Source organism: Balaenoptera musculus, chromosome 4 (assembly GCF_009873245.2).
Source record: "Balaenoptera musculus isolate JJ_BM4_2016_0621 chromosome 4, mBalMus1.pri.v3, whole genome shotgun sequence".
Lineage (NCBI taxonomy): Eukaryota > Metazoa > Chordata > Mammalia > Artiodactyla > Balaenopteridae > Balaenoptera > Balaenoptera musculus.
In genome coordinates this window covers 48,595,184-48,617,962 of record NC_045788.1, presented here as the reverse complement: position 1 = coordinate 48,617,962, position 22,779 = coordinate 48,595,184, and the positions used below count along the sequence as shown (strand labels likewise).

General features: G+C 44.0%; 1 protein-coding gene across 1 annotated transcript in view; it reads left to right on the top strand.

The window, feature by feature from the left end:
- Positions 1–22,779, top strand: part of SLC7A14 (solute carrier family 7 member 14) — a 124,355-nt gene that overhangs the window by 50,105 nt on the left and 51,471 nt on the right. The window contains exon 2 of the mRNA XM_036851374.1: positions 2,144–2,600. Coding sequence (XP_036707269.1) covers positions 2,297–2,600 — 304 coding nt within the window. The 5' untranslated portion in view covers positions 2,144–2,296. The remainder of the gene's footprint in view (positions 1–2,143; positions 2,601–22,779) is intronic.

Sequence of the window (22,779 nt, the reverse complement as noted above, 5' to 3'; positions counted from 1 at the left end):
CCGTGTCTTTGCATCCCTGAGCCTAACATCATGCCTGGCACATAACGGATGTTCAGTACATGCTAGCTGGGTTGAAATTAAATAGATATGTACATTGATTTCCCCACAAGAGCTCAAGAGCGCAAGTTGAGCAGTTGTTCTTGCAGCCTTCCTGGTATACATTTTCTTACACATCTGGAAATCTTAAAAAAAAAATGCTGGCACTCTAGGCTTTTGAATGACTCTGGTATATACAGCGGCACTATCTAAATGTACTGATATCTAAGATGTCAAGAATTAACACACAGCATGAAGCAACACTGTCAAATTTAGGAGGAAATTAAACCAGTAAGTCCATCACCCAACCCCTGTGAACCAAACTGCTACATTTCACCTGATTCTTCTAATTAGGTTGTATCTACAAAGCTTTCAGAAGTGGACAAGTGTTACATTAAGTGCTAAGTAGTATTAATTAATAATATGGGTAGATTACATGGGCTGGAACTTGCTGTAAATGTAAATGTCCTAGGCTTATCAGCACAGTACTTGGAATCAATGTTCCAGATGTACTTCAAAAATTCTTTATAGAATTTTGTGAAGCTTCTGGCTTCCAAAGAGAGTAACTTCATATAATCTTGGCATTTTCAAACTTGACAACATTTTAGAAATCATCTAGTACAATAATTCTCATCTATCAGACCCAGCACCTCTTTTTTGTAATACACGTTTTGATACACCCCTCTTTAATATCCTAAAGCAAAATTCATGGGTAACCTGCCTGTATATAACATATTTCAGTATTTAAACACTCAGGCAAGTACAGCTGTCATCATGAGATGCTTGCACTATATGAAAAAGTACTGTAAACGTGCCAGTTTCAAATGGCAGGCTGTTACAGGTGTGCTGAATGGGTGACGCAGCACCATGGGTAGCACTGAAAGGGTGTCTTGGTTTTCTAAAACAGTGATGAACTCCACTTAAGTTCAAAACTAAAGAATTTACAATCTTCCTTCAATTTATTCTATAATTGTCTTCCTGGAAAAGTCAAGGTACTTGTCTATTAAAACCATCCAAAATAATCTCATGTGCTTATATGTAAAACAGAGTTAGGTTTTAGGTTCAGATCATCATAAGCAGAATTTTCACCTACAAGAATGTCCAGGGCTTCCCTGGTGGCACAGTGGTTAAGAATCTGCCTGCCAATGCAGGGGACACGGGTTCGATCCCTGGTCCGGGAAGATCCCACATGCCGCAGAACAACTAAGCCCGTGGCCACAACTACTGAAGCCTGCGTGCCTAGAGCCCGTGCTCTGCAACAAGAGAAACCACTGCAATGAGAAGCCCATGCACCACAATGAAGAGTAGCCCCCGCTCACCACAGCCGGAGAAAAGCCTGCGCGCAGCAACGAAGACCCAACGCAGACAAAAATAAAATAAATAAATTAAAAAAAAAAAAAGAATGTCCAATATCTGAAAATGGTACGACACCATCCCACACGTTTAACATCTCTGGGGCCCACCAACCAAACGCCATGAACACTCCCCCTACCCAACCTCTGAGAGCAAAAAAATTCTCAAAACATCTTCATTTCATTTGAGAACAAAGTTCCAAGACAATCCCTTGGGGTGGCACTGCCCCTCTTGAGAGTCATAGATCTCACAAATCCTCACAAATGAGGATTTGTGTCCCCAGAGATTATGCCCAAGAATCACAGACCAAGTCTCGGCAGAGCCAGGTAAGAAGCAGTTAGAGTTTGACAGAAGAGCATTTTCGACAGGCCAGGCATTGTCTTAAGCTCTTTTTAGACAAACACTAATTTAATTCTCACATCAACATAAGGCAGGAGGCTTGATTATCCCCACTATGCAGTAGAAACTGAAGCACAGAGACATGAAGTAACGTTCCTAAGGTCCCAGAACCGTAAGTAGCAGAGCCCTGACTCAGACCACCCTCTTCATAACGACTATGCCACACGGTGCAAACTACAGACTGTCATTTAGGACTGGAGGCAAGACAAAGGGGGAAATCCAACCCTCCTGCATTATAAATACACAGTTTAGGTCAGTTCTACCAGTTCAGTACACTGACCTCCATCCATGCCTTCAAGCCATGGTTTGTTTCCCACTTGGTCTCATCTTCCTTTTTCTTGTGTTTTTCCTGCAGACATTCATTCCCAGGAGAAGGCTGCCCTGGGTCCCTCTCGACCTTTCCTAAAAGGGAGATCCCTGGTCACTAGATGAGTTCCAGAAGCATCCACTAAGGCTTCTGCAGTCCTCTGCCATCAGTTGACCTTCACCACAACCCGTCTCGCTCAGGATGAGTGGCTTCCTCGCCTCCCTGGACCCCCGGCGAGTGCAGTGGGGGGCTGCCTGGTACGCCATGCACTCCAGGATCCTGCGCACCAAACCGGTGGAGTCCATGCTGGAGGGAACTGGGGCCACCACAGCACATGGCACCAAGCTAGCCCAGGTGCTCACCACCGTGGACCTCATCTCGCTCGGAGTCGGCAGCTGCGTGGGCACTGGGATGTACGTGGTGTCTGGCCTGGTGGCCAAGGAGATGGCAGGACCCGGCGTCATTGTGTCCTTCATCATCGCAGCCGTTGCATCCATATTGTCAGGTAAGCGTCCCGTGCAGACGCAGGCCTGTGGAGAGCGTGCCTGCAGGCCTGTTACTGTTCGTCCCACCCTCCTAGAGTATTTAGTGGTGAGATGAGACAAGTGGTCATCATGCTCCCTTTTTGCCTTGACTACCAGGGAGTTCAGCACTAGGTTTTGGCTCATTGTAGTGGCTTCCTTTTTCTTTGGTTTTTCAATCCAAATAAATATTCTGGTGCCTAGCCATTGCCCAACTTCTCATTCCCTGTCATGTCCTAATGGCTCTATTTTTATTCTGTCTCCCTTTCATGAGAAGATAGGTCAGTCCTTTTGTGGGGGGTGGATATAGCCAGGATATAAATAATAAATACTGGATAGGCAGAGTAGCAAAATGACAAGTCAGTAAATCTGATATGATTAGGATTTGATGAGCCTCAAACTGGCATTGTGATCTCCAAGCAGGAGGAAACCAAGTTAGGAAATAAAGCCATTGTGAGAATCACAAAGCACCGTCTGCCACAGCACTTCAACAGACTGATATTCTGCAGAAGTAGCTCAGCTAGCCCCTTCTCTCTCCTTGAGAAAGAATCATAAAACTCGTTTGTTTGTTTTTTTTAATGAAGTACCAGGACTTACATGGTGATGATAGTTTGTGAAATAGCTCTATTTCCTTTTCCTCTTTCCTCCTCTTCTCTTGAGTTGGAATCCACAGTATCTTCCCAGATGCTGGGGATGGGTCAATGGACACCTTGAAAAAGAAAGAAAAGGAAAACTTCCTGCTTCTTGATGGTTATACTGCAAAAGCATGAGGCTTTGCTGGGTTTGGGATTGGCAGATCACGTGGGTCAACTCATGTCTTGGCAGTGAATGTTGTGGCCTCTTCAAATGTTTCTGGAGAAGTAAAGATGCCAACTTACATTGGGAGTCCTGTGTACTAATGCACACCATCACAAGAAGAGTTCTGCATTAGTATCGTACATCCAGACTAAACAGTCTTCATCCATGTGGGATGCACAGACTAGGGAAACGTAACCAGAAAGTGCACTCGTTTATATCTGACATCGTTTTAATGTGATGAGGAAAATACTTCCAGAACCGATTTTATTTATCTCCTGTCATGGCTTATATCCTTGTTGGTCTTACCACTATCTTTTCCTGAAGTCATTCTCTAATATGCATGAATATCCTAATAATTGAGATTCCTGCAGAATAGAGGATTTTTTCCTTATAGATGAAAATAAATCATTCACATGAATAAATTCTGTGGATGCTTGAAATTCTATTAATATTAACCTGATTGCAATCATTTTCAAACTTGTTTGGCAAGGAAAGTATTTGGGGGAAGGTGCCAGATTCTTACTCACCATAAATTTATAAATCTAAAAATGTTAGCACATAGAACAGAAGAGCAGTGGTAAGACAAAAGGCAGGCATGTAACCAGGGAGTCCTACAGAGGGCGTAGGGCAGACGGTTCAGAGTCCTGCCTGGTCAATGCAGACTGCACAATCCCCTCTAGATCCCATCCTATTAAGGCCCAGTCCCCCAAACCATGTCAATTCCCACAAATGAATCACCCACATCTTGTCCTTCAAGGTGCTTCATTACATTTAGAAATTAGAACAAGGCCCAGTCACATTCTGGGAGCCTGTCCCCCTGACATCGTGCTCATGGGCGCTGTGTAACCTAGACTGGGGCTGTGGAGGGAGTATTTACACCACAGAAGTTTGCAAATGCTACAAATCAGAGTTCGTTTGTTTGTTTGTTGTTTGTTTTCAGAGAGTGAGTTGTTAAACATTTACCAGCACATCACTGAACCAGCTCCACCAAAGGCCCTGGTACTGGCCAGTACTTGGTGCCTTCACCACGGCACCAGGCACCAAAAGAAAGCCCTGCTTCTGTCCCAGTAGGGGTGCCCCTCTCTGCACATGGGCTCACCCATAACACTTCTCTACACTTTGTAACTGACATCTCCCAGCTGAGGCCAGCCAGAATCCTCCTAGAGCCCCCAGCCAGGGACAGGACCAAAATAACTGTGCCAAAGTTAGCATTTTTATATCAGGTTTCTTCAACCAGGCCTCTCACTCTATGACCCTTTGTCATTAAACCAAGGAAAGTCCCCCTCCACCCTCTTCTTTCCACTCCCACACCATCATCTCCGTATAGCTTCTCTCTGGACCCAACTTCCCACTGCTTCTCCATGTCTGCACCTATCTCCAGCAATAACTGCTGCTTGGTTGCAAGAGTAGAATAAAGAAAAAGTTGGGATTGACTAGATTTAGCTTTTCCCAGGCAGAGAGAGAGGGGGAAAGAAGCAATGGGGCTAGGAATACTAGAAAAGGAAGAGGAAATACTGCTGGACCACACAACTTAGGTTGGATGAGAAGGGAAGTGAGAACATGAAGGTAGTGGTGATTTATGAGAAGTGGTAGGATCGATGAAGACTGGTGTTCTCAATGAGGTCAGGAAATCACTGAAGTAAAAACACTGATAAAGTGAACTAGAAGATAGAAGTGAAGTTGAAGAGTAGGATGCTTGAAATTAAGATTTCAGAGTTGTAAAGTAATCAGTAACGATAAGTTTAGACTTGGAACCTGGCTCAGCCACTGACCAGCTGTGAGACCCTGAGCAAGTTCCATAACTTCTCTGAGCCTCAGTTTCTCCACCCTGAAAGTGGTGACAATAATACCTACTTCACAGAGCTGTTGTAAAGACTAAATGAGGTATCTGTAAAATGCCCATACAACACCTGGCACGTAGCACCTATTAAGTGGTTATTATTATTTTGTGCGAAACTCTATATTAGGAGCTTGCCATACGTCATCCCATTTAAAACTCATAATATCTCTTCAAAGTAGGTTTTATTATCTCCAGTTTTACATATGAGGAAACTGAAGTTTAAATAACAGAAGCTAGATTTGAATTTATTACGCCAGCAATATCTCTCAACCCTGACTATGAATTTAAATTACTTGGGGAATTTGCTTCTGAATAATGGATTGGGGGAGGGAGGCTCAGCTTTAGTGAGTTATAAGTACATACAGCAAAACTGACCCTTTTAAATATACAATTCTATGAGTTTTGACCAATACATACAATTGTGTAACCTCTAGTACAATCAAGATACAGAAGAGTTCCATCACCCCCCAAATAATTCCTTCATGTTACCTCTTTGTGATTTTCCCCTCCTGCCACCCCCAATCCCTGGCAACCAGAGACGTCTTCTGTCTCTATACTTTTGCCTTTTCCAGAATGTTATATAAATGGACTCATTCAGTATGTAACCTTTTGAGTTTAGTTTCTTTCACTTAGTATGATGCATCTAAGATTCATTCGTGTTACATGTTATCAGTGAGACGTTACACTTTATTTCTAAGTAGTATCCCACTGTATGGATATTCCACAGTTTGTTTTTTTTCTTTTTAATTTGTTTTATTTTTTATTTTTATTTTTTGGTTCTGTTGGGTCTTCGTTGCTGCGCACAGGCTTTTTCTAGTTGCGGTGAGCAGCGGCTACTCTTTGTTGCAGTGCGTGGGCTTCTCATTGCGGTCGCTTCTCTTGTTGCAGAGCAGGGGCTCTAGGCATGCCGGCTTCAGTAGTTGTGGCACGCGGGCTCAGTAGTTGTGGCGCACAGGCTTAGTTGCTCCGCGGCATGTGGGATCTTCCCAGACCAGGGATCAAACCTGTGTCCCCTGCGTTGGCAGGTAGATTATTAACCACTGCACCACCAGGGAAGCCCCCCACAGTTTATTCATTTACTAGTTGAAGGACAACTGGGTTGATCCAGTCTGGGACCATTATGAATTAAGCCATTATAAATATGTGTACAGGTTTTTGTGTGAACACAAGTTGTCATTTCTCTTGAGTAAATACCTAGGAGTGGACTTGCTGGGTTTTGTGGCAAGTATATGTTTAACTTTATAATAAACTGCCAGAGCTTTTCCCGAAGTGGCTATATTATTTTTGATTCTCACCAGCTATACATGAGAGTTCCAGTTGCTCTGTTCCTTGCCAGCACGAAGAATTGTCAGGTGTGTTTTTTTGTGGTTGTTTTGTTTGTTTGCCATTTTAGAAGGTGTATAGTGATATTTCAGTACGGTTGCAATTTGCATTTCCCTAATTATGAATATTTTGAGCATCTTTTTACGTATTTATTTGCTATGCAAATATATTCTTTGGTAAAGTGTTCAAATATTTTTCTCATTATTTAATTGGAGTCTTCATTTTCTTATTAACTTTTAAGACTTCTTTATATATTTTGGATACAAGTTCTTTATTAGATATATGGTTTTGCAAATATTTTCTCTCAGTTTGTGACTCATTTTAAAATTTTCTTATAATTTCTGTTTATTTCTTTTTTAAAATACCGATGTTCAGGCTCTACGCCCTAGAGATTCTAATTCAGCTGGACTGGGGTACAGCCCAGGAACTGGCATTTTTTAAAAATTCCCCGGGGAATTCTAATATGCAGCCAGGGTTAAAAACTACTCCACTATAGGAACCAGGACCTACTTCTGGAATAGCCATGACCTACAAGAAGAGGAAACAGGAACTATTTGGCCAGCAGATCCTTCAGAGACTTTTGCCCTTGTGGCATCATCTCCCAAGAGATGCAAACCAGCTTATAACATGAAACAAATCTAAGAGAGAGAGCCACTTTCTCTATAATTTGACAAGACCCAAAGTTACAAAAACTTCCCAGGGACTTCCCTGGTGGCACAATGGTTAAGAATCCGCCTACCAATGCAAGGAACACGGGTTCAATCCCTGGTCTGGGAAGATCCCACATTCTGCGAAGCAACTAAGCCCCATGCACCACAAAAACTGGGCTCTGTGCTCTAGAGCCCGTGAGCCACAACTACTGAAGCCCACGCACCTTGAGCCCGTGCACCGCAACGAGAGAAGCCACCGCAATGAGGAGCCCTCGTACCGCAACTAAGAGTAGCCCCCGCTCGCCACAAATAGAGAAAAGCCTGTGTGCAGCAACAAAGACCCAACGCAGTCAAAAATAAATAAAATTTAAAAAAAAAAAGAAAACTTCCCAGGCTCCTCCTACCGTTCCTGCCCCAACACCACAACTGCCACAGCCCTATCACAGGTGGAGGGAAATTTATCAGAGGAAGCAGCCTGTGCTGTAACCTTTACCCTTGTCCAAAAGGTCTTATCTACTCTGGAATAGCTCAGCAGTCCACAGCCAGACCCCGTGCCCATGCCAAACCTTAAAACCCTTCTGTACGTACCAGACTGTATAAACCAGATAGGGGAAATAGTTTTTCTTCCTGGTTCCCACTGACAGCTTTGTTGCAAGATGAGGGATGGAAGGAGGGTAGTTTATAGAGGTTCTCTAGTTCACTGGCTGGGGATGAAACACAAAGCAAAGCCTCCGTGTCAGCGACACCTGGCTATTAAAAGTAATCTGCCCCAAGAGGCTCCTATGAACGGAACGTGAGTTGAGAAATAAAACTTGTTTATTTCCAGTTCTTTTAATATGAATAAAATTGAACCTCAAACAGAGTGTAGGTCTGAATGACTCCTAAGCTCTTGCACTGTCTACAACTACCCTTTCAGCCCATTTCTCAGGTGGTTTTGGTAAGGATTAAATGACAGTAAGCATGCATAGTATCAGTCCCCTGCCCGGTACACAATACCAATAATTTTTATCATCTGCTCATGAGAAATAGTAGCAACAATCTAATAAGATATGGTTTGGGAAAGCTGTATTGGGTACGTACCATATGCCAGTCCTGGAGCAATACCAAAAATAAATAAGAAATTGTCTCTACCCTAAAGGACCCATCATCTCCATTAATGGAGATGAATGCTAAACCTGATAAGTAATTATGGCAATAATAGTAATGATAATAATGATAGCAGCAGCTACCATTTATTGAGCACTTACTGTGTACTTAAAGAGTTCTAATTGCTTTACACATTATTTTACTCAATCTTCACAACAACCCCATGTGTAAGTGGTGTTATTTTCCTCATATTACAGATGAGAAAAAGGAGGCTTCTGAAACCTTTGGTAATTGGTTTAAGGCTCTTGTTTAAGAGGTGACAGAGCAAGGAATAGAGTGAAAGCAGTCTGACTCCAGAGCCCTCTCATGAATCACTCTGCTATTCTGCTACTGTATTAGCAGACTAGGATTAGGTTCAATTGATACAGCAGAAAACTAAAAAGGAAAGATAATTTCACTTCTCTCTTGTATAAAACAAGTCTGGAGGGAGGCTGCTACTGTAGCTCTGCAGTCATAGGTAATCGGGCCCCTTGACCTTTCTGCTCCACCCTCTGGATACCTGGCTTCCATCCTCAAGGTGACTGCAAGATCCACGATGGCTGCTGAAGCTCCAGTCAACTTGTCTGAGTTTTGGAAGGCAGGAAAGAAACAGGAAGTTGAGGCAGGTCATTTCCCACCTTTCTGCCCCTTTTTAAAGAAGCTTTCTCATAAATCCTTTCCTATAACTTCCATTTATATTGCTTAAAACCTGAACACTTAAGATACAGCAAGTGAGATTGAGAAACGTAGTCTTCTGACCGGGTACATTGCCAACCCAAGTATTATAGGGGTTCTACTGGTGGGAAAGAAAAGGAAAACTAGCTGTCACTGCCACATCTATAATCAATGCATAGCCCCTAAGCCCTCCAGTTTGCTGAGGTCAAGTGGTTCTGAAACATTTAAGAAAAATTTGTTCTGATTCCCAGTAATGTACAATCAGAAAATCTAGAGTTTCCCTCAATAAACCTAGAGACTTGTGAAGCTTACTTCCTCCTAGTTCCTCCAGCTCTGAATCTCTGCTTCCGTAGAGTCTCTGTCTCCACTCCATGTTTCATCGGCTTCTGCCCTTTTCTTCACTTCATCATCCAACTAGATGATACCCAGCCCCTCCCGTCCTCCAAGTAACAGCAAGGTAAAGCTGTATGTGCAGTGAACTTTATGGAAAGTCTGGGCCAGAGATAGGCGATATAATGCAGTCCATCCCAGCAGACAGCAAGCTTACGATGGAATATCTCCAATTGGCTACTCCAATTCTCCCTGACTTTAGAAAATGTCCACAAACCCTCTGTTCTTCTTGACTTCAGCCTCCAGCCCCATTGATGGGCAGCCTTCCTCCTTTAAACTGACCTTCTACTCCCTCACCTGCTCACCGTCAAGCCCTAAAACTCTTGTTCGTATCTTATCCAGAGCAGTCTACATATCTTTCTATCGCCCTCCAAGTTCATCCTGGCCATTCTCCAAAGACTATCATCCCCTAACCAAAATGGTCCACCAGGATCATTCATTTAAACAAAGTGAGTTCTAGAAGGAGGGATTTGGGGGCCAGGGCAGGAAGGTTAGGGATCATTCTGTAGTCATTGAGAAGTTCAGTGGCGTGACCAGATCTGTATTTTAGTAACACAGTGGGGAGAGAACAGAGGTGGGGAATCTGGCTATGTGCATATTGTACAGAACAGGCAAGAGACTACGAGGCTCTAGGCCCTGAAGTGGAGGCAGACAGGAAGCCTGGGCCGGAGAAGAGGATCTGGGCATGGCTGGATGAGGGAGGGTGAGGGAGAAGGATAGATGCTCTTTCTAGCTGAAAAAAGGCACATAATAAATGAGAATGTTTTTGAGATAATGTCATTTGAATAATGGATTTACAATACCATCCTGGTGAAAGAAAGTGAAGGCAGAAACAGAAAACTCTAGTAAAGAGCCCCACCACAGACCACCACGAGGTACAGTAAACTAATCTTTCTGTTCAGAACACTGCATACAATGCTCTCGTGTAGCGCCTCCTCTCCATCCCCACCAAGCCAGGGGAGGGAGGGGTGATTTTAGTTCTGCCCTCAGATGAGAAGCCAGGGGGTCACAGGTTAAAGTAACTTCCTGAGAAGCAGGCAGATATTTACTGGCAGAGCCAGAACTCAAATCTAAGATTGCAGGACTCCAAAACGCACGGTCCTCCATTTCAGCAAGCTGCCTCTGAGATCTTTAAAGCAAAACACTCTTTCTCATTCGATGGGGATTAATAAATTGCAATGGATGAAACGGTCTAAAAGGCAATAAAGGACCCTCACACCGAGTAGTATGTTTCTTGGCACTCTAAGTTTATGGTTCAGCACTAGGGTTGATCATTTGTATTTCCTGCCATCCTCACTTGCTCTTTAGCATCTTCTCAACCATCATTAGGTCAGCCCTGGTAACTGAATCCCTGGAGGGGTGGTAAGGGGTACAGAGCTCTTTCCCACAGACGAGGCTCCCGACCGCCTCCCTGGGCTTGTTCTGCAGACCTTCGCAAAGTTTAAGCAGAGTCTCCTCATTCCAGTGTTCATCGCAGGTTGGATTTTCATGCTGAGGAAGATCGCTAAAGATTTAGGATCTATTTAGATAGTCTGGTGAGTTTCTTTGTTTTGTTTTTCAGAACAGACCATTTTCCCCTCCCCAAATTGAAGCCAGACCTGAGAGGTGACCACCAGAAGGGCTGGCCCTTCTGCAACCTATTTTCAATGACCTAAGATCACTCATTCATTCTACAAACTTGCATTTATTTGTTCCCCCAAACATATCTGAGAACTGCTCTTAACCACACTGGGGGGCAGGAGAGGCAGAAATGCAAAGTGGGTGAGAGGGTAGAGAGGAAATGCAAAGATGAACAAATTCAGGGCAGTCTTCAAGCTTCTTGAAGACTAGCTCTCCAAAATATTGTCCAAATACACAGCTGTAGGTTGAAATCTTAATAATGATGGCAGCTGCCCCTGATGTTTGTAAAGTCTCCAAGACATAAGTTAGTAAACACTCAATAAATGTTAGTCATTACTATTATTATTACTATTGTTTTTATTATCATTAGGCAAATTCTGTGCCCTGGGCACCATGCATATACTACCTCATTTAATCCCCTCAGCCTCCCTGGTAGGTGATAGTAGCTTTCCTGTAGTATGCCCAATCATAATAGCTAGGCCACTGAGCACTGATAACATGCCTGGCACTAGCTGAACACCAGCTGCACAGTCCTCTCAACAAATCCTACAAAATAAGTACCATTGTCAGATTCATTTTGCAGATGACAAAACTGAGGCTTGTGGGGGATGGGGGACTTGTCCGGGGCAACGAAGCAGTCAGCGGCAAAAGGCAAGTCTAAATTCGATTCTGCCTGCTCCAGAGACTGCTACCACCATGTTGCTCCATGCAGACACACCCCCTCAAAAAATTTAAAAACTCGCCAGAGAGAATCGAATGAATCAAGGAAACCCTCATTCTTGTTAGGGTTTCAAAAGAGCCTGTAGCTCATTCTATTCCATTGATTAGGAGAGCACTTTTCTAGCTCAAAACTTCTGTAACCCAGGTCATGAAACTGACTTCTAAGCTCAGCGGCTTTCTGTCACCTGTCAGCAGTGAGAAGGGTGTTGTGAAGTGCATGTAGCTCTTCTATGTGGGGCTGGATTGACAGCCCTGTAGGAAGGATGTCAGTTACCAGTTCAGAAAAGGTGAGCGCAGTTTAATAGAAATACGCAAGTTTCTCAAATTGCTGATTGTGAAAATGAGTTTCCTCCAGCAAACCCAGGAGAAACTGGGCTTCTTTCACATCTCCAGCACTTGCTGGGGTGGACAGTGCATATCGAGAGCCCCCAGCATGGCTGTGAGAGGGACTGGCCGCCGGCCCTGGGCTCAGCATGGCAGGGTGCCGCAGAAGACAGGAAAGAACTCCGAGACAAAGGGCTTGGCATCGATCGATGCAAAGAAACAAGACAGGCACACGTGAAATAGTCATGAGAGCTGCAAGAGACAAAGGGCCTGGGTCAGAAGTCAGGACACCTGGGATCTAGTTCCAGCTCTGTCCCTCAGCAGCTCAGGACCCTGGAGCAAGTCATTCACGTCTCTCGACCTCAATTTCCTCCTATGCACAATGAAGAGTTCAGATTAGATTGCCTGTATGAGTTAGGGTGAAAAAGAGAACTCAGGGAGCGGAAAGATTTGTAAAGAAAGGTCCAATGCCTCAACTCCCCACACACACATCCCAACACCACGTAGCAGAGGAGCACCAGGTAGTATCAGAGCAATTAGTCCCAGAGCTGACCTACCTCACTTCAAGCCCTGCTCGGCCATTTACTACTTGTGCAACTTGAAAAATGTACTTAACCTAGAGCTTCCCAAGCAGGTTGCCAAAAATTATAGGTGTGCCAAGGTACTGCTCCCTCAGCCCTCAGGGCAGCAGGAGGTGGCAGAGGCCCGAGGCTACTCACCGCTACCTGGGAACAGCCTCTTCCCTTTACACGTGACCTCCTTCCCACATCCGTACAAACGTCATTATCTAGGTGTATTCTGTCAAGTGGAAAATATCGGGAGGTCCTGAGAACCTGTCTAGATCCTGGACTCATTCTCTGTAAATGGAAAATATTCTGTCAAGTGGAAAATATCGGGAAGTCCTGAGAACCTGTCTAGATCCTGGACTCATTCTCTGTAAATGGAAAATATTCTGTCAAGTGGAAAATATCGGGAAGTCCTGAGAACCTGTCTAGATCCTGGACTCATTCTCTGTAAATGGAATAATGATGGCCTCAGCATCATTACTATCTTGTGAGATTAAGATCGAGTATGTAAAGTGCTCAGTAGAGCTGGGCACACAGTAAATGTTTAGTAATGTTTGCTCTTATTTTTATCACTACTGCAACTACTGCTGGCCAGATCTCGAACCTAACAAGGCTAGGTTCGTTCTCAGTGCAAATGAGCAGGCCTTGGTTCAGATTCTGAAGCCCCTCAGTGCTCACCTAGTAAAAGACTCAGACCCACCTCCTACTCACTCTTTCTCCAGATAAACCTTGGACAAAAAGCATACTTTTGTTTCTGAAGGCATTTGCCCAAGAGGAACTCTCGTCTCTAGAGGGACAGTCCCCTTCAAACAAGCTGTGCTGCAAAACATACAGAAAAGCTGTCCCTCAAAAAACAAGTAAATAAGTACATAAGAGAATTACAAATTGTGGTAAGTGCTCCATGGAAATTAAACAGGGTACCAGTGCAAAGTACTCTCTCTCTCTGAACAAGTGATATTTAAGCAGCCTCCATTCTGTGCACTAAAACAGGGGCTAGAGGTGAGTCAGGCACAACAAGCAAGGATAACCGCCTGAGACAGGAGTGCTCATGGAAACTCATAGAGGAGTTATGCCTCGCACCAGCTCCTGCCCTCGGGGCTCTGGGGAAAGGCAGACTATGTGCAGAGTCTAACTGGCTGGCCACAGCAGCTCAGGAGCTCTGCACGTGCCAGCCAGCAGCTCTGAACACCCTGCCCCACTCGGTGCCCCTCCTCATACTGCCAGGTCACAGAGGCTGGTGCTAAGGGCCCATGGCCAGCCGAGTGAATCAGGGAGGCCACTGCCCCTACCCCGGAAAATTCCACCAGCCCTGGCAAGGGGGTGAGATCACCAAAGCAAAGGGGGTATGAAGAGAAAAGAACAAAGGGCAGAACTTTGTTAAATGGCTACAATCAGATGGAGATGGAGAACTCAAAAGCAATAATGGAGAAAGAAAAATGTAGGCAGAGGAGGAGGAGTGAAACTGAAGGAAGAACCTATTCTTACACATGGAACTGAAGAAGGTGTAAGCATTGGCATCCCAAGCTGCAGGGACGCTGATAAACGGCCTTTCCAGTTGACAGCCTGTGGATTGGAGCTACCAATTTCTGGGGTACAGCATAGACAAACACCATAATACAAAGGGTAGAGCTGGCATGGAGAAGACAGAACAGCAAGCAGTAAAGTGAAACTTTGATTTAACAACCCAAGAAATGCATTCATCCTAGACACAGTCTGTGCCTGTGCTTTATTGAGTGTCCATGGGTAGCTGTATGTGTGTGAAAAGCAATGATTTGCTAGCATGCATCACAAACATTTCATACTTTACTTCACCACTGGCCATTTACATAGACCTGGCCCTCAAAGTCCCTTGCAAAGTAGTTGAAAACATATAAATATATGTATACATTTACATAAATATGTATGTATACACATACACACATAAATATATCTTTATATCCTATCAACTCTTCAGGAATTTCCTATTCTGTAATAAATTCAATAATAGTCCTTGGTTATTTATCTTGAGACTTTATTTACAAGTACCCCAGTTTATAATCTCTGAGGCTTTGTAAAGAAAATAAACAATGCAATGAATTTCTCTTATGCATAAAACATAGATACAAATGCCTGCTCCTTTGCAAACACTTCTAAGCATGTTTTAATTATGAGAGCACTCGACACAATAAATCAGGTCAAGAGCACTCAGTGTTTTCCCTGGAGGGCATGCCTCTGTCCAGAAGCCACCAACATATCCAAGGGATTCACTGTTCCATTCACTGGAGTTGTCTTGTAGAAAAGTCAGCTAAAATCCCACCACTGCTATTGCATTGGTAGGGGCTGTCCAGTTGGAAGCAATCCATTAGGACCATCTAGGTGAGAATCTAGGAAGAACAGTTACCCCACATCCTGGTCAGCTGTGCCCCAGTACTATTTACCATGCACACCATCCTTCCATCCTCATGGACCAGGAGGCAGCAACACTCACTCCTTAGAATACGAACTTCATACTTATGCTCTACAGAAGGCCAAACTCTTCTAGAGTTTGTGGGCTGGAGAGTAGAAAGGGCGAAGGAGAGGGAGGGAGGTGAAAGTGGTATGTGTTTGTATCCCAGGAGGGAGGAGAACTATAATAGAAAGAATTAGGAGCTGTAACCAAATCCCCACACCCAGAAGATTCTAACAACTTCCTGAATCCTGAGTCTCTGGTCCTCCCTCTCTGCATGTTGGCCCATTTTGGAAAAAAGTCAAGATGGCACCCCTTTTAGGAGGGGTTTCTCATGTCTCTGGGAAGGTCCTCCAGTGAGAGCAGATCCAGGCCCACGAGAGATTCTCTGGGTCTCACCCTCCTGGGCATCTGCCAAGAACGCAGCCTGTCCCAGTGGAACCTGGTCCCACGTGATTGTCAAATGGGCTGAGGAGGCCACACAAGGGCTCAAGTGTGTTCTCTTAGCACTCTCTTTTAGTCCTGCCCACTAAATCCTCAGGGCAAGGGAGTGATGGCCTGGTCCCCTCACAGAAGCTTCTTAGGACTGTCATCTCTGTCAGCGCGACTTTCCTCTGCTTCAGAAATGGGGGCGCTGCCTACTCCTGGAGAGATGAGCTGGAAAATCTTTGACTGGCTGTCACTTCAGTGCCTGCCCTCCTTGCCTTTCTGCACAAAGCCTTTTTTGGCTCAGTCATCAGAGTCACCTGGACGAGGGGCAGTAGGTCTCATAAAGAAAGGTTCAACAAGAAAATGGGAACTTTCTCTTCACCCTCACAATTTCTAACAGGATTTGTGGAAAAGAACAGATGTTTCTAGATTAAAGATTAAGAACCTAGACAGAAATTTTTCCAGGTTTTGATTTAGAAGTGAATCAAGCACACATAGGGCTTGGTCTAGATTCTAGATGACTTCTCTGCCAATGCTGAGTCTCTAAAACCTTCAGCCAACAATACTTGTTTCTAATCTCTTTTATCCCATCTACGAGGCAAAGGCTCCTGCACAGACACTCCAGAAGCTACTGCTAAGTAAAGCTCTCTGATATCCTTTTCCTCAACTGTAATAACAGCCACAGCTCCCGCTGGAGGAGTGCCGGCCCATGACAACCTGCACAGTAGGCATCGCCATCGCCAGTTTCCAGATGGAGAAGCTAAGGGTCAGTGAATTGGGTGACTTGCTCAAAGCCACAGTTAGTAATAATTCTAGTTGCCATTTATCAAGCACTTACTGTGTGCGATGCACTGGGCAAAGTGATCTGTGTGCATTATCGCATTTAATTGTTATAAGCACTCTCTGGGTCTCTCTCCAGAGGCTGTGTGTCTTCTATGACACCTCACGGCTTCTCCTAAAGCAAAGAGGGGCTGCTGATGGAGGCCCCAACATTCCCTCGCAGCTTACCTGAGCATCAGATGAGGAGCCATGTACAACGGGCCTACCATAGGTAGATGCCCCAACACATGTGTCTTTCCCTTTTTTAACATCTTTTCCCCTGCAAGGCTCTCTTTGACGTTAACCCAAGGTCACCTACATAAAAATGTTATGAGCAGAAAAAAGGGCAGTTCTAGCCCACCTGCCACCTCAGCAATGAAGAGGGACCAATCTGGGCCAGAAGATGGACTCAGGAACAGCTAACCCTGTGAATTCTTCAGTTGAAAGCAACCATATGATCTTTATTATTATTATTACCATCTTCATTATCATTGATAAAGCAATAAAATGAATGTACACTAATGATGATATTAACAATAGCATGACCAGACAATATAATACTGGAATTCATCATGTTATGAAAACTGTACCTTCCAATAACCTCTAAAATATTTTCAAAGGGGAGATCTAGACAAGAGAGTAAACAGATGGTCTGGTCTTATTTCATAAGTAAATTAATAAACTTCCTTGACTTATTTTGGGGGTCACTTCTCTGACTATGAGGACAGCTTTTCCTTCCTGTTTATATGTTGATATATTGGTGCAGCAGGTTGGGGAACTTTCCAGTTCTCTGCTTCCTACCCAACTTTAACTGGAGGCCTGTGAGGTTCAGTAAGTAATAGTGTCACACACCCCCTGATTGAAGATGCCACCCATTCCCTAAACACAGGCTCTTACTGTCCACCTGGGACCTGCTTTGGCAGAAAAATTATGGCGTTCCCAGACAAACTGCTTTTCTTCCAGATGCATTTGTAAAAATTGCCTGGGCTTCACTGACAGGTGATGGAGTGACCAAGGTTACTCAGGTAGAAGAGACAGTCGAAGTGGGAGGGAGAGAGAGCCTGATGGATGGATTACTACCTGAAAAAGAAACCCACAATTTTCTTGGCTGATCAAGAGCATTGGGAAAAGGACATTGGTGCAGGATCACAGGGGGCTGAATAGATGTTTCTCAGAATCCAGCAACGTGCTTCTCAAGGGGGACAGTGATGATGGGGATACTTCATTACCAGCATCTGGAATTCAGTGCTGCAGAGAACACAAATGTTTCCAAGAGAATTCACACTCTCCTTCTCTCTAGGGTCCTGTGATTTCTCCTTATACCCCACTCCCAACCTACTAGCAGTACTAGCAACCATATCAGTATACACAACATGTATAGCCCTGCTGTGAATTTATTAATGGAACAGAGATATTTTAAGAAGACTACGAAAATGAGTAGGAAATGGGTAACAACGATCTCAGCAAAATGCTGTCTTTGGTGAGGACTTCCTTAAAGACATGTTTGGGTCTAAGTGGTGAGTTGCACTGGTGTCATCCAACGGCTGATTCCTTCCTGAGTCTAGGAGACAGAGGATAATTGGCACTCAGGAGGAACTGACTTCATGGACAAGGCATCGCTGACAGATACAACATGTTCAAAACAACCAATCGGGCCTGTTATCTGTGACCTGTGGCCGGTCACCCCAGGCAGCCTCCTCTGAGCAACACACAGGCTGGGACTGATTCCAGAGGCCTGAATGAAACTGCAGAGCTGGCTAATTGTTTTCCTGGACGCTCCTCTCCACTCCGTCTCATACCTCCTGATGCCCTTTTCTCTATGGACAGTCCTTCTGGCTGGCTGAACACCTCACGTCAGAACTCAGGGTTGCAGTTCTTTAAAGCAGCCCATGCACTTTCCCCCACTCCCTGCAACTAATATCTCCTTTCTTGTTTTCTTATAATTGTTGCTTTTCTGGTCTGTCCTCGCCACTAGACTATAAGACCCACAGAAAAGGAACTGTATTCTTCCTATTCACCTTTCAGTCCCTAAAATCTAACATAGATGCATCAAGATGGCACCTTATAAATGTTTCAGATAAATGAATGAATGAATTGGAAAGCTCCTAGAACTGGGTATCAGGAGACTTCCATTCTAGTCCCTGCTCTGTCATTACCTGAATATGCAGCTTCAGGTCTGGGGCTCGGTTGCATCCTCTATCAAGTAAGAAAACCACCCAGATGAGCAGCTGATACCCTTCCCCACCCCGCGCTCAGTACAGCCTGTGGGTCCTCAGAGGATAGTCAAAAGCTCTGGGGAGGTGTGGGATGCGGGAGATCCCGGGCAGACCAGCCTCAGGTCCCCTACTCTCTCCTCAGACAGAGCACACTGCTTTCACTTATTTATGTATTAAGGTCTCAAATAAGACTTTGTGGGCAGAGTGGGTTTGACAACCAAGAGAAAGCTGTACGACTATAGTAGATGAACCATCCGGTCCTTTTCTGCTAGATTCCCCCAACCTATTAACCAGGTCCTGCTCCCTCAACACTCAACCCTGGTCCACCTCTGCAGACTCATCATCTTCAATCCCCAAAGCAGCCTATACGTCATTCCAGCCGTGCCCTTTCATCTGCCTGAGACCCCCCCTTTCCCATTTTGTTCTGCCTGGGAAAGCCCAGCTCACCCTTCAAGATGCAACTCAAAAGCCTCCCCGCTTCGTTTCCCCACCTCCCCGGCAACCAGAGAACCATGCTCCCTCAGAGCCATACTCACCCCACGGGGCTCCCAGAGCACCTCATAAATACCCTACAGCGTTACATACCAGCCGCGTGGAATCTTCCGGTTATTAAGCTCTTTCCCGATTAGAATATAGACGCTTCAACGTCAGGAGACCTGCCTTACTTTCCGTTTAAGTCTCTGATACTCACCACAGTGCCTGATTTAGTAGGCACTAAAGGAAGGAAGTTAGGAAGTCCGAAGTTATTCAGGAAATTAGCAAATTCGCTGATAAGTAGGTTAGGGAATTAGTCAATATGTTAAACTACATGGTAATGGGAAAACCTCTCTTTATCTGAGTAGAGTAATTGGTGTTCAGGTGTAAATAACCACTAGATTTAATCTTCCCAGGCCCAAGTACACTTTTTTTTTTTGGTTAGTTTCTGCTTTATAACAAAGTGAATCAGTTATACATATACATATGTTCCCATATCTCCTCCCTCTTGCGTCTGCCTCCCACCCTCCCTATCCCACCCCTCTAGGTGGTCACAAAGCACCGAGCTGATCTCCCTGTGCTATGGGGCTGCTTCCCACTAGCTATCGGTTTTACATTCGGTAGTGTATATATGTCCATGCCATTCTCTCACTTTGTCCCAGCCTACCCTTCCCCCTCCCCGTATGCTCAAGTCCATTCTCTAGTAGGTCTGCGTCTTTATTCCCGTCTTGCCCCTAGGTTCTTCATGACCTTTTTTTTTTTTTTTTTTTAGATTCCATGTATATGGGTTAGCATATGGTATTTGTTTTTCTCTTTCTGACTTACTTCACTCTGTATGACAGACTCTAGGTCCATCCACCTCACTACAAATAACTCAATTTCGTTTCTTTTTATGGCTGAGTAATATTCCATTGTATATATGTGCCACATCTTCTTTATCCATTCATCTGTAGATGGACACTTAGGTTGCTTCCACAAGTACACTTTTAAAAAGTACTTATTTGTCTGATGGCTTTCTTTGGTGGAAGGAAGAGGGAAACGTATTTCTCGAGTGGAGAAACCCTTCTCTACCTTTCACCTACCGCCAGCAGGATCTCTCTCCTTTACACCCTCTTAGGGTGGAGAATCTTTGCTTCCTGGTCCTGAGAGGGTACTAGAGAATCAGGGTGGGCAGGCTGTGAATGACAGGATGACATTAGACGGGGAGGAACTTGTAGTGATTATCTTAACTCTTGGGCAGCGCTGTCTTAGGTACAAGTTTAGAAAGTTCAATATTGTTCGTAGGCTCCCTGGGAGTATCTAACCGAAGCCTGGCCTATTATACCTATATATGATAGGACCATAGACTCTCGGAGTTAAAAAGAAATTCACACTGAAAGGAACCAAACTCTTCTGAACCTCAAATCACACGACATTTGGGGTACTCACAAAGGGATTGATAGAGAATGTTTCAAATATGGAATCTTCTGGTATCTTGTCCCAACCCACTTTTCAATGTGTAAATCCTAAGTCTGACTGCTCTTCAGGCTGGGAATTACTCAATTTAACCAAAAATAGTTCTAGGTATGGAAATAAAACCGAACACTAGGGATATTACAAAATGAGAACGGGGGTATGTTTACAATATACTTAAAAGGTAGATAACCGAAAAGGATATCAGAGTTGCAGGCTATGAGGAACCATTCCTATTCTCTCTAGTCCTGCAGAAATGAATCCTCCATACTGCTCGAGGAATTGCCATCTCTGAACAACTCTAATGGGAAAACTCCCGTCATGTTCCCTGCAGCATGCTGTCGCTCGTTGATGGCCATCTGCACCCTGACATTGTACTATTGATTTTCTCCAGCTACACGGTTATACTTTTGGAATCAATATGCCTCTCCCTCTCCAACCACTTGATGAATAGCCAAGGAATGCAAAGTCACTTTGATAATAGCATAAGGCAAATATGATTGGGAAGGTAACTCTGGGGCAAGAAATTTTTGAAATGCCTTACTAAATTGAGTAGAGATTGTTTACAAACTTCTCTCACATTTAGAATAGTGATTCTCCATCCTAGTATACCAAATCAACTTTAGATAATAAATACACTGCAATTCTTTTTCTACTATTCTGCAAAGCAAACTAGAGATAATGTTACCTTCCTAAACACTAACTTTTTAAAAAAAAATCACCATGCCCTCTGTATAGAAGATAAATGAAAGAAAAGTAATTTCTGATAAAGATAATATATCAGCATGTTAATGCTGGGGCATAAGTACATTAGGGGACATAACAGAGTCGTCGGTTGCCTGCCGTCATTTGTAGAACCACTATGAATGCAATTGCTACAAATGTACCTTCACATAGGTGTGCTGTTTGCTGCTCAAAGACCATAAGTCTTGAGCTGCTGCTGATGTGGTTTTCCCAAATGATGAGCAACTCCTGGTAAATTTTGAGACAAAACAAATTACAACTGTCCCTCAATCTACCCAGTTGTTACATCCCAGGAAAATTCAACGTATATAAAACCATACCAAAAAAACGCTTTGTGTTAATATGTAAAATGAAGATAGATTCAAGCTCAGAAATCATAAACAGGTTTTCTCTTACATGAATGTCCACTGGGACCTTCGGAATCATGTAAGACACAGGACAATGCCTCATTCGGTGGGACAGTCCCACACACTGCAGAATGTCTAACAGCCCAGGCTCCCACCCATTTAATGCCATGAGTGCCCACAATAATCATGTGAACCACAGACACCGTCACAGATTTCCAAAATTTCCCCTAGGAGGCAGTACTACCTTTCCCGAGACTACTGGCTTGCAGTATTTCCTACAGGGTTTCCCCCATTGACCCAAATGATTAAGAGTTGCTTCTAGCTGTAAAATCAAAGAACAATAGCATGAGAAGGTAGCCTGAAGCTCATCTAGTTGGCCCCCTCGCTTTACCCATGTGAGGTAAGTAACTTGCCTTTGGACACTCGGTTACCACATAATCTAGGATGAAAAACAAGGCTTCCCTTTCCATGGTTTTTATTTCTCATTGAAATTAGAAAGATACCCTTGAATGTGTCTCTCTTACACATGAGATAGTTGAAACAAACAATGAATGACTGATTACATTTTCCAGGTTTTTTCCAGGATACTTGGGGTTGAAATCACTCACTCCTGACCACTTAGCTTCAGTGCCAAGCTGGAAACTTTCTAGTGTCCACTAAAAGCTTGGATTCCTGCATACAAATAAATCAGAAGGCTTCAAAAATAAAATCCCTCACAATGTGTTCAAAATGAGAATGTGTCCCAAAGAATGATTTATGGTAGCAGAAATTGTCTTACATGGTTAGTGGCTAATTGACTGTCCCACTGTTCTCCCCAAACTCTGGTCATCAGGATCCAAGCAGGTTTGGGGAAATGAGTGACTAAGATTCTATATGTTCCTGCACCGTGCACAGCATAGGGTCTCTTCCTCCGATGCAGGAGATCAAGGGGCAGGTCCCTTCACAAGACCTAAAGAAGACTTGGCTCTTTGCTAATTACCCTTGGTCAGTGGGTTCTGATGGTGAATTGGGTGTTTTTAAATTTAATTTGTCAGATCACATATTAAGGAGAGAACATTTGACTACCCAAACTTCACAATACTGGCTCTCCAAATTAAATTTGCAATCCAACTGATGCCCATTTCAAAAGCATTCCTTGGACAAATTCTACTTATAAGCCTTGTACATTATCAGGTGGTAAAGAAGGATGGAGAGAAGAAGCTCACAGAATATAAGAATTATTGGGT